This window comes from Empidonax traillii, unplaced genomic scaffold, assembly GCF_003031625.1.
Source record: "Empidonax traillii isolate 1590-97213 ecotype Southwest subspecies unplaced genomic scaffold, ASM303162v1 scaffold283:size781446, whole genome shotgun sequence".
NCBI lineage: Eukaryota > Metazoa > Chordata > Aves > Passeriformes > Tyrannidae > Empidonax > Empidonax traillii.
In genome coordinates, this window is record NW_020955476.1 from 226553 (window position 1) to 239299 (window position 12747).

A 12747-nucleotide genomic window follows, 5' to 3' on the forward strand; every position below is an offset into this window, starting at 1 on the left:
TCGTTGCCTTTTTTTTATTATATTTAAGTCCGAAGCGCATCCAGAGTGTTTGGGGCCTTTAACAACTTATTTTATCATGGCATTCTCAGAGTTCCACTTGTTTCAAATAGGTTTGCTGTGATGATGTTTTGCGATGCTATTTTGACAGTTATGTTGTGAGACAGCCTGTTAAAACACAGTGCTTTTAGTTACCACATTATTTCAAAGAAGTATTTCTTGAACTTTGAAAGACACAAGAATAATTTTAAAGTCCTATTTGAGAGCGTGACAAATGTAGCAATCTAAGATTTCTGTAAATTGTGTTATTGTTTAAGCTTCAATAACTGTAAGTAAACTCACACAGTGGCTTTTATGCCAAGCTAATTAGAACTCCCACAAAGCATACAACACAGTGGTTTTATGATTCATCTATTAGTGAAAACCCTGGGAAGGAACTTTGCTTTATTTGAGGAAAGACATCTAAGCTACATTAAAATTTGCTTGATCATGCAACATATTATTAATCATATTGAAATTTCAAGACATGAAAAAATATCCATTTAAATGAAAAGAACAGCAGTAACTCAAGACAACTTCAACAGAGAGGTTGTGCTGCAAAATCCTCCATAAAAATTCCTTCCACATGCTATACTAGATATGAAAATTAAAAAGTAGAGATTCAGCCTCCTGCTGATAGATACAAGTTTAGAATTTCTGCTTTATTTAAAGTTTCGATTTCATTTCACAATAAAAGTTTAACTACACTTCGGTCACTCTATAATGACAGATTCTGCTGCAAAAAAACACCAGCTCATTTCTGTTTGAAGTATTTTGGATTCTAACAGCAAATTTGAGTCTGCAGAACGTTCTCTTGCATTCTACTAAAGAAAAACTAGGACACCTCAAGTTTCAATTTCTTTCTTCCCTGAAGGCTGCTCTGAGGTATTACTTGCACATGAATCACCACAAAATGCTAAAACGTCATTCAAACCTCTGTGAACCCTGAGCTACTTACAAGATTTGGCTCTGGAAGTACTGCAAACAGTGTTGTTAACCCTTACAAATACATAAAACACTGCTACAGAGGCACCACCGTGCAACTGCTTTGTCAGAGGCAGAAACAGATGCACCGGTATTGCCTCTCTGGGTTCACAACAGCTGGTGGCTCCACATCCCTCAAAAAAAGAATCTGGAAGAGAACCTTTTTGACCTGCCTGTATTCCTTCATAAGGCAGCAGCACTACAAGTAGGAAAAAAAAATACTCCCCACTTCTACACTAAAAGGCATCAATCTATTAAATGCTGTTCAAAAGTAATAGCTCCTTCATGCCCTTAGACCATGCCTAGCTTTGAACAGGTAGATATTTACACAAACTGAAGACTACCAAGAGAAACTACCTGGGCACTTGACAATGAAAAATGAGATCTGTTTAGTCCTTTGCATTCCCACACATTTGAAAATCTAATTATAGAGCTCTATTTAAAAACAAACATCTTGAATAGATGTACCACCCTAGAAAATAGTGTGAAATCCTCCACCTTAATGCTTTAGACAAAAAAGCAATGGGATGACTAGTTAAGCTTTCACTAGAACAAAAGTATTTCTTTACAGTAAGCACATTACACCATTTTCACTGATTTATCTGCTCTTCATAAACTGTAAGCAAGTTCAGCATGAAGACAACTAACAATAAGAGCTCATACTACAAAACTACTGTGCTTTGCCAGATCAGTTCTCAGCTTTGTGTTCATCCTACATTTACAACGTAAGATGGTGCAGTGCTTTAACAGTAAAGCAGCATGTCTAAAACAAACCTACAGGCCTAAATCCAGTTGCCAGGAATAAGAAAACTAAAATATGTAGCTATTATAACTCTATTCCCCAGTGCTACTTTGGCAGTAAATAGATCTAATGCCTTCCACATAAGAAACCCCCCACAGTACAAAAAAGAAAAAAAAAAATCCACAAACCCCCCCAAACTACAGAAGTTGATATAACATTAAGACAACCGATGGAAACCTCAGCTATCAATTTTAAGATATACCTCTTTTCTACAGAGACAACTACACAAACCAACCACCCAAGCAAAATCAGAATGAGCAGGAGCCAAGCGTCAAAAGAGAGAAGCAGAGCTGTGCACGTGTAATGGAAACAGCACACCCATGGAATCCCATAATACCAAAAGATTTCAGCAACAATCTCACCCAGACCACTCATCTGCCTTGCCTAAGATGAGACAAGCACATGCTGTTAGACCTTCCTCAAGAAGAAGCTCAACCACAATTTTCCATAGGCAATGGGGGTCAGTAAATTTATTGTGACATATTACATAATGGGTTTCTATTTTGAGTTTAATAACGAAGGGTATCAACTAAATCTTCCACATACCATGTAGAAAGTTTCTGGGGAATTTAATGAAACCTTTGGAAATCTCTCCTTTTCAAATCTGTTTAAAACGTGTTTCAGCACGCAGATCTGCCTGTTTCCAGGCCTGTAACAGTTTCTCTTCACTCAATATAGGGGCAGATTAAAAAACACCAAGACATGTAATAAAAACATTTTAGCTCTGATTTTTAGAAAGTTATATGTAAACTGGGGCAAACCTTCTATTACTGTTAGCTACAATACACGGAAAATATGTAAACCCTTAAGGGGAACTTTACAGCACAGATATCCATGATGTTAGTACTAAGTTCTTCCCTGACACTATGACTTGCACACATGGACTTCTTTGCCTAGAGCTTGGGTCCTTAAATGTAACAGTTTGTGGCCTGTCCTCTACAAAGATCTGAGTAAGGAATGCCACAAGAGCTGAGACAAAAGAGAATGTGTACAAAGCAAATCTTCCTCTGCTAAAGATAGCACTGTGCTTTCAATGGTGATTAAAAAAGAAGTAACACTGAATATCAATAACTACTTATTCAGTGTTGCAAACTGAGGCATAAAGAAGAAAGACATTCATAAACTATTGATGTTATTTACTGCTAAGATCCTTCTTCAGGTTGTCAGGGTTGGGTTTTTTTAAGGAATATTTATCTTCTCAAAAATTGCCTTCTTATAGATTCATAATGTATTTATTATTTATAGTGTGACAGTACTTAGATCTCCACTGAGGTATTTTTGTATTAGACTGGAAAACACATAAAGGTAATGCCTGCCCCAGTTATGATTGGAATAAGGAAATAATTTCTTAAGGGCCCTTTAACTCATGTTTCTGGCTAAGCAAGGTTCTTGCTTGTAAATAATACTGTTAGGACAATAAGTACCCCCATTCCCCATTTAAAGGCACAGGAGAAGGAGGAGAAGCTGTCTTCAAGACTGTTTGCTACTTTAACGGGTTTATTACCAGAGACATCCCTTCTAGCAATAAGGAAGTAATTCACTGGGACACAATGCCACTACTACAATGAATATTGATGATCAAGAGTTTTACATGCTCTAACACACTTTCACAGACAATCTGAGGAAGAATAGAAAGCGGTAACAGAAAGCAATTGGCAAAACTAGCATGCAAGGTTTAATTATAAAAAACCCTCCACTTATTTTAAACAACCTGGCAACTGTTTACTAGCAAATGGCAGATCAACTCATTGCATACATAGGCCAAACAGATGGACAGGACCGAATTTCATGCACGATTGAGCTTGAATGGATTCAAACTGGTGACCTAGAAAATAAAAGCTCTATACAACATTTCTGCAAGCAAATCAAATCCAGTGCATACACAATCCAGCAAGTCATTTATGTAAGTGACAAGATAGCTGAAAAGAGTTACCTATGAATGTCTGTTGTGCCTGTGAATTTCCCCCTACCCTTGGGGAACACGAGTGAGGGTAGTTAGATGCATTAGCACCCATTTTCTTCAGTCACTCAGGCATTCCGCCTGCTGGCTCTTCAGTGCATAATCCCATAATCCTTTATAAATCTTCAATCCCAGGTCCAGCATTCTGCTCCTCCATTTCTGAAGAACAAAAACACCAATTAAGTACTTTGTTATTTGTTCGTCAGTAGGCATTACGTGATTTAGATATAATAAATTAAGCTTCCAACGCATAGTACTTTCATAAAATAAAACCTTTAACACTTCCAAGATCGCTTTTTATTTGAAGGGTTTTGAACTAAGATAAAAAATACTTCTTTCCCCCCCATGATGACTTGTAATTTTCCAAACCGTTCACAAATGATAAATTTTTAACACAGAACAAGCGTTTCACAGTTTTTAGCTATGAAGTCTCCAAGCAGAAGTTGGTCTAGACTAGATATGCTCCTTTGACTATACCAAGAAAGACTTTTCATACATGTTTATATATATTCCCACAATGTTAAATAATCACAGATTGAATTACACTGATTGAGGAAGCAAAATAAGCTGATCCCGTTGGAGGTTACACCATTATCACTGTTTTCAGCTGCATTTTAATTTTGTAACAATTACATAGTTCTCATTCAGTACTGCTTTTCAAATTTAGGCTTGAAAAGACCAAGAAGTAGGTTTATAATAGGAAAAATTAGGCATTTAAGTATTCATTGAATGTTTTTGTTGGGCATTTGAAAACATTTTAGGAAGTCAATTCTGAGGTAATTCGAACAAGGATTCATTGCTAAACATACAACAAGCACATTCTAACTTATTCCTATGTTGGCAGCGCTAAATTATTAATATTACAAAATGAAAGTTACCACACGAAGAAGTGCTACTGTCAACTGAACTGGTGTGCCCTTCAAAAACACAAACATGCAGATAAGAGAGTGATATAAAGGTAAAGTCTATACTAAGAATTTTGTAGAGTCCACTGAGTATTGTGAAGGTGTAGATTAATTGTACTGTATTGTCACAGTTGCACCTGTATTTGCTATATGCTCCCAAATTTATCTCCTTTCTCCGTACATCTGTGGCATGTTAAATTGGCCAAGAAAGTGACATGCAAAGGCATGTGTTTCATGGAAGCTGCAGCATCGTCTCCTCTCCCTACGTTAATACTCTATTTCTGGCACGAGGAGTTCAGAAGAGGGAGTTACTGTGAAGTGCAGAGGTGAGATGTGATTCTCAATGCAGAGACACATCTGGCCTCCCTCAGGCAAGAACTGCAGTATGCAGTGCAGATCCTGGGGAGAAGAAAGCGAGAGACAGGTCATGAAGAAAAAGGCTGTAAATTGCTGTAGGCACAGAACTGGAGGGAACAAAACCCTCAGAATTTAAGGGCTGACTACACAAAGAGGAAGAGTTGAGAACGGTCTGAAAACCTGGCTTACAGATGTGGTTATTCATACAAAGGCGAAACACAGGTGTGGGACTGAAAACAGAGTAAGAGTGCATGATTTCTATCTATTTGATGCCTTAGCACAAGCTTCCTAAAAATCATACCTTTTGGCATTTATGGTCTATGACATCGGATGTTTTCAAAAAGCAGCCACAACATGGCACACTAGGCATGATGTACAGGCAGAATCACTGCTCTGGAGAGTGGATAGACTGGGTCGGCCTCACGCAGCTGCAGGCTGCTGGTCACCAGTGGAATTCTGCTACGGCAGGAGACGATGATAACACCCCACTCCACAGGCTTGTAAGTGAGCAAGGGGGTGCTCCCATCCCTGCCCTCCCTAGTGAAGTGGTCAGGTCACCTCCACTGCACACAGTTTTAAACTTGTCTCCATGCAGATTCAACTTGCTACGCATCAGGAAACAAAGATAAAATACATCCCACATGAATAGGAGCCTACTCAAGATGAAGACAGAACCAAAGCACATGTAAAATGGGCAGCATCACACCAGCAAACATCAGTATATTATCTCAGCAAACACAAGCTGTTGGATCAGTTCAGTCTTAGCCAATGCATGAACTCATTTTCTTCCTTGTGCAGAAATAAGCTAGCTATTTTAAGATACCTGAATCCATATGGATGCAGATCTCTTCCTCGTACATGAAAAACTCAAGTGACTTAAGAAAAAAACACTTAGAAAATAATTTCATTAAAACAGTGACACTCCAAGTGATATGTATACCCACCCAGAATACGCTGTTTAAATGTGGTGTCAATTTCCAGACGGAATTAATTAAACTCAGGACAAATTTTGTGGAGATAAGAGTCACCTTTCAGTTTGAATGTTAACTCTCACAAATAAAGGCCAGCAACTTGACTAGATATTCCAACAACTTCCCTTTTCTCAGCTAAAATTGGACTTTGTTCATTTGGATTTAAGTCCTGGAATAATGCCACTGTCATTCCACTTTTGTCATCTGCATTCAGCTGTGGTGTGATAATTCGTCTATTAGATGTCTACTAATAGTTTTCAGTTCTTCCTGACACAGGAAAGAGCCCAGGAGCTAAGTAAGAGGAAAAAAAAAAAAAAAAGTGTTGAGGTTTTTTTCCCCCTTTAGCAAGAATTCAGTATACCTAACCAAGTCTCAGGTTTGAAGTTAATACCTTCCACCTCATTCCACTTGGCAACAAGCGTGCCCCAAAAGATGGAAGGAATGCGATCAAGAAATATATGCAACTGTTCAATACCATTAGCAGTCAGTGCTTGAATTTGCAAACCAGAAATTAACTGAGAAAGGAAGATCATAAAAGGTTCCTAAAATACATGATACAGAAAATAATTTTATTCAGAGGCTTCCCACAACAACATTACACATTAAGCCCAAGTGAGTATCATATAGAATGAATTAATTCACTGAATTTAAAGTAAATTCCACACATTGCTTGGTCATGCATGTGCAGGTGAATTTCTTGAGAGTATTTTGCAACTTGAATTCAAGTGTGTTGTAGTTCATAATGGTGTACTGAGACTCACAGCTCATAACTGATCATAGCTTCGGTTCCACTCCTATCCTTTACCTCACGTATCAACCAAAAGCAAAATTCTCTTATTTTTTAATACATCATTAAATTTTACAAGATAACATTGTATAATCCATGTTGTGTTTCCTAAACAACTTAGGCTGGCACTAGTGATGAATTCAGTCCTGCAGGAAGCCCTGCCTTCTTCTCCTCAGTCTCATATTCACTTTTCCTATCTTGTTTGTTCTGTCCCAAATATTCTGCGGACCAGACAAATTGACCCACATTAAAACCAACCTAAACAAAATCTTTAAACAGTATCAGTCACCCCAATTTGTTTGCTGTGGCATCAAGTGAATACTTGCACGAGCACAGGTGGAAAAAAATCAACAAGAAAAGAAGCCAGTAGAGTAGGATTGCATCTTTTAACACCGAAGTGTACTTAAACCAGTCATGGATTTAGGTGCCTTTTTTTGGTTGGTTTGTTTTGATAGTGTCCACTTCAGCCTCCAGACCAAACCTAGCCTATCTGAACAGAAGTCAGTCTAGCACATAACCTGCTGAGTCTAGTACAAAGGTCAACAGATCTCAGTTACTGCAAAAGTGCCAAATCAAGAATGCTGTTTCCCCATGGTGACAGACAGTTGTAAAAGGAGATGAACATAAAAAGAAAGAAATTACTCCAAACTACAAACATTTACATCTTTAGTTGCAGAATGACAGATTTCATCTTTCCTTGCAGAAGTTACCCTGCACACCAAAAGTTTCCCTATTTTAGCTTATCTGGAGAATTTTTTTAATCACATTTTAGGCTCAGAATACAGTAATGGAATTTTGTTTGTTTTAAAAACTACCATCAGGTGAACATTTTCTTGCCTATTTATTAAAAGCTTGCATGCATCCATGCAAGCATTATCAAAACGAAACTAACTTCAGCATCTGTTGACCTACTGAAACAGGACCTCTTGTTGAGAGCAGTGATACACACACAGATGTGCTTTATGTGCATACACAGGTACACAGGATAAAACTTAAACTATGTCAAAGCTTGCTTAAAAAGGCCTGTACTGCAGAAAGAGTATATGAAGTGTGTTGTATGAAACCAGGAAGCTTTAGAAGCTAAAATTATCATCCCAAATGCTACAAAAAGCACAGAAGTGACTTTCAGATTATAGTGATACTACGAATAGAAATTAAAACAAACACAAATCTAGCTAGAAGTTTCAGCATCTGAAATAAATTTCTCAGTCCTCTCAATACTTATCACATTGAAAAAAATCCTAAGAACCTATGAAGACTTGCATCTGAAGTATCTGGGCTGACAGCCAGGAATTCCTGGATTGGGAATTTTGATTTAACAAAAAGTCTGTGTACAGAATGGACATCAGGTAACAGTGACACTTTGTTTATAGTCATCCCACAATATAAACATTTCATAAAATGTCCTGTAGTCCACTGGAATCCAATTAATATAAAGGCGAGGTGGAGAGTGCTACAACATGTTTTACAGCCAAAATCATTTGGCTCTTTCCTGTAAAATTTTTAAAACTTTTTGCATTTCTTTTGGAGTTGCTGCCATAGGATTATGAAATAGCATAATACTAAAACCAAAGTAGGAAATTATATCAAGTACATGCACATACTTGTACCAACGTGGTATTTCAGGTTTTCATTTTACCTAACACATTTTAAATTTACTATGAGTAAATGACAACACAAGCATACCTTATTTACGTTTGCTTAGATTTTTATCTAGACCAAAAATGTTATTCTATTTTGCCCCAACAGCTCCTTTCAGGGAAGTAAAACTGTAATGCAAGATGAGATTACAAGATCTAGCAATAAACTGGTACACTGGGTTTGGGGGCAGGGGGGTTATGGTTGTATGTGTGTCTTTAAAAAAAAAAAAAAAAAAAAAAAAACAACTAAAAAAAAAAAATCAAATTTTAGAAGTGCCAACCCCAGTAAGGAAACACATCAACTATATTTTAGCAAGGACAAGCCTATTTCCATAGAGATTTGGTAGATCAATGACTAAAAGAGAAAGAACTTGTGAGGGTGAACCTCTAGTAGTGTCCCACCAGCTTGGCTTAACATCCTGATCCTGCCTCCAGCAGAGCCCTGAGCTATCACAAAGGGATTCTGGAACAATCCCATGCTCAGAAGGACAGTTTTACTCCACTGAGGAGTCTCCAAAGCCAGACCTGGCCATGCCGGTTGTTATGGAGTACCACTACTGCAATTACAAGCCAGCAACATCCAAAGGGCCAGGCACTTAAAAATTAACACAAAGTTGTTTGTGGTTGGCGTTCCAACTATTTGTTCAGATGTGCCATTAATACCTACCTCATCTTTCTTACTATGCTACTGGAACATGATTCTCCAAGGAAGAGGAGCTGACAAGAACTGAGTATTACTTGTCCTGACCTTCCTCTTTTTCCATGAATGAGGCACTCAAAAGAAGTACTGGCATACTCGGATTTTGGAGAGGTCATAGTCTCTGACCTCAGAAACACACGCTAAAGGTCGAATGCATATCGGACAGCATGTCTAGTACAAATTCTGTAACTGGCCAGTAGTTACAGAAGGATCAGCTGATTATCTAGACTGACACATGCAAATCCACACAAAGCCTATTTTGACTCCTTTCTTGAAACCAATCAAGCAATCAACCCTTATCGTTATTCAAAATTAACTGGATGACACAATAGTAAGATGGAGCCAATAGCGCTGAAAGGTTCTGGTTTGGACTAGTTCTGTGCAAAAATAAGGAATGGATAATGTTCTTCATGATGTGGGCAAATGAATCTGTATTATTTCATGATTTACTGTAATGGAAAGAAAGAAAATCCAATAAGCAAAATACCAGAAAGTAAGCCACATCAGCAGTTACAGGCTCAAGAGGGCAAGACAAAGCAGATATAGCTAGATTATGAAAGTGACTGCATTGCTTAGTGCTTTGCTGAGAATCATGTGTTCTAGCTATCACAAAGAACCCTTTCTTAAAGTTAAGCATGAAGTTTTACACCACTTTCTCCTTCATGAAGTAGTATGCTTCTCCATTAAGAAGCTCTTTCAAAATCAAGGCAGCAAAACCACGACAGTAGTCCTGGCTTGTTATTTCTAGATTTGTTGAGAATCATAGGACTGAATTTTAGGGGGGAAAACCCTAAAACAAACAACCTGTAGTGATTTTCAACATATTCTCTCAGAAATCAGAGTGAAAATTAAAAAAACTACACTCAAATAGCATGAAAATGTGTGTAGTCTTGAAGGCAAGTACATTTCAGAAACTGAAAACACTAACAAGCAAAAAAACACCTCTTTTCCATGCTGTCTTTGCAAATAGTGTTCCAAGTAGGATTTCTGATAAGCAGCAAAGCAATTCAGAGGGTGACTGAACATTTCACATCCCAGAAGCAATTAAACAATGTCATCAACAGGGAGCAACAAGTCAAATCACTAATCTGTGGAGGCATGGGACATCAACATATTTATATTCTTCTAAATACAAAAAAGTTCCAGCGCCTAAAAGAATCGAAACACACAAAGCACATACAGACTAAGTGACAGCAGCACAATCCTGCACAGAATAGGCAGTTCCTCCCCAGTGACTTAAGTGTTTCCACATCCTGGCAAACAAATTTTAAATTTTGATCTCTCTACATCAGCAATCCTTCCAGCTGGTTCCAAAAACACATTAATTTACCAGAAGTCTATTCTGATTGATAACATTCACATGAAAGACTTCATTAACGTTCCTGAAGATGAATTCAAAACACTTCTTTCAGCCACATCAGCAAGAACTCACTCATTGCCCTCTAGGATTCTCTTGAAGTAAAATGACAGCATGTATTCATCAATGACTCTCGATCTGTTAACTTGAAAGGAACATTATCTGATTTAGATACAAAATGTCATTAAATCTACTTTGTAAGAAAATCAGAGAAATTCTATCCACTAAATTTTTATCAATATCCCTGAACAGAGTAATTAGGTATGAACATATCCTTTTACAGAGAAATTAGGATAATTAATTTTAGCCACTCTAGAATAATTGCAACAGAGTCTGACACACTGAAAAATTTTGAAAAGTATAAATGTGTTTCAGAAGGCCTCCTCTAAGCAAATATCACCCCCCTTTTTTTTTTTTTTTTTAAGAATAGCAAATACTCTTTGGTTTATACATGAAAACATATCAGCTGATTAAGATCAAAAAAGGAACCTCCAAATTACATGAGAAGTACCTCAAAAAAAGGATCAGACCTATTTTTAAAGTAAAGTAGTCTGCAGTTTTTCTTTCTATCAAAGTTCAGGCCAACACTTGATTGCCCTGTCAGGCACCGACCTAACTCAAGGAAATTTCAGATAGTGGGGTCAGATACCAGTCTGGTAAGACCACTGCCCTCCTCAGTGTGTCTTCAGATACTGCCTGTCCTTTATTGCAGCAGTATCCTGAGTCACCTGCTCCTTTTCCCCTAGGGAAAAGGCAGAAGTGAAATAAAAGTAAGAACTTTCCACATGAAGCTCTCCCACCTTTACATGTATTATTTCATGGGTTTCCTGTTCAAATATCCCTTATCTGTCAACAGGATTTGTGTTTCTTATGGAGCAGGGCAGGCAGTCTTCCCAATTCATGGATTTTTATTCTATTCAGTCTGAGAGTACCCCCCAAAATTCCCTGTCTCATTAAAGAACAGGAATTCCTCCTCTTGCTCAAGCTGTGACCCAACCACAATGTGACAAGCTGTTTTCAATTAACAAGTCTACTAAGATGGGGAAATCTTGGCTCAAACCCCAACCATAAGGAAGATCCATATACCCTACAGTTTCCTTGTACTGCAGACATTTTCCCTTTTCTCCAGGCTCAATTATTTCACAGAAAACCATTTAGTCTGAATAAGGACGCAGGAGCTTCCTGTACACAATAGTGCCTGTAAATTCACTGCACAGTTACAGTCACCACACTTCCCCTCAGAACATGTTTCCTCTGAGAGCACATTAGTTACTAATGAGACAGTCCAAGACACTGTGCTCTGTACCTACACGAGTAAGCAAGCAGCACTCCTCCCATCTTATGGCTTATTGTTTTCAATTATCTTCAAAAAAGCATCCTTTTGATCACTCAGCTTTAGTACCCTTATTAGTTTCCACAGCCTTAGTCATCTCTGGTGATGACACTGCTTGAGGTTTTCACAACAATAGCTCCAACACCCCAACATTAAAGCAGACTAAAAAGGCTTGGACTCACATACTGATCAGCCTTCCCATATGGGTGACCTCTGTTAATGTATCAGTTTAAAAATTACCTCTGTCTTCATCTGGCCGCAATCAACTCTTCCTCCAGTCAGCCAGCCATTGAATCAGTAACAACATTTTGTGGTATTTCTGTTGCTTGGAACATCATTCCTCATCACTACGGTGTTTCGATACAACCCTCTTCCTTTATGCACAAGCTTCCGAGATGCTTGGTGACAATACACATCTACTTTCACTGAAAAGCTCTGCCTGTGGCTAAAAAAAGCTATTACCGATATTGCTGTATATTCAAAACAATTTTCTTTACACTCCATGCCTTAATACGTCACCATTCTTTTTGTTCTGTACACCATCCTCTCCATGGATCCTTTTGTCAACACACAACAGCACACTTCCCCCATTCAGCCTTTCCTCTCTGATATATCGAAAGTTTGAAGTATCAGTTGCCAGCATCATCTCTTACACATTTAACACTAATGGGTTCATCTATTTACAACACAAAAACTGGAAGGTGGAACATGGAAAGGCGTAGTAAAGAATTCAGAAGGCAATCTAGTACAGTTATTTCATGAGACACAGGAAGTCTACTAAAGAAACACTGATTTTCCTCATTCAAGAAAACACTAAGTCACAGACATAAAACTGACTCATTATAGCTACAATTCCAATAGTTTTGACAGTAAGTCACAAGCCACAACAAGTCTTGGATCCAACCCAAACACAAT

General features: G+C 37.9%; 1 protein-coding gene across 2 annotated transcripts in view; it reads right to left on the bottom strand.

Moving 5' to 3' along the window:
- Positions 1-3937, bottom strand: part of BTBD7 (BTB domain containing 7) — a 35704-nt gene extending 31767 nt beyond the window's left edge. For both annotated transcript variants that reach the window (XM_027890287.1, XM_027890286.1), the window contains exon 1: positions 3756-3937. In XM_027890287.1, coding sequence (XP_027746088.1) covers positions 3756-3837 — 82 coding nt within the window. In that variant the 5' untranslated portion in view covers positions 3838-3937. The remainder of the gene's footprint in view (positions 1-3755) is intronic.
- Between the last annotated feature and the right edge of the window lie 8810 nt (positions 3938-12747).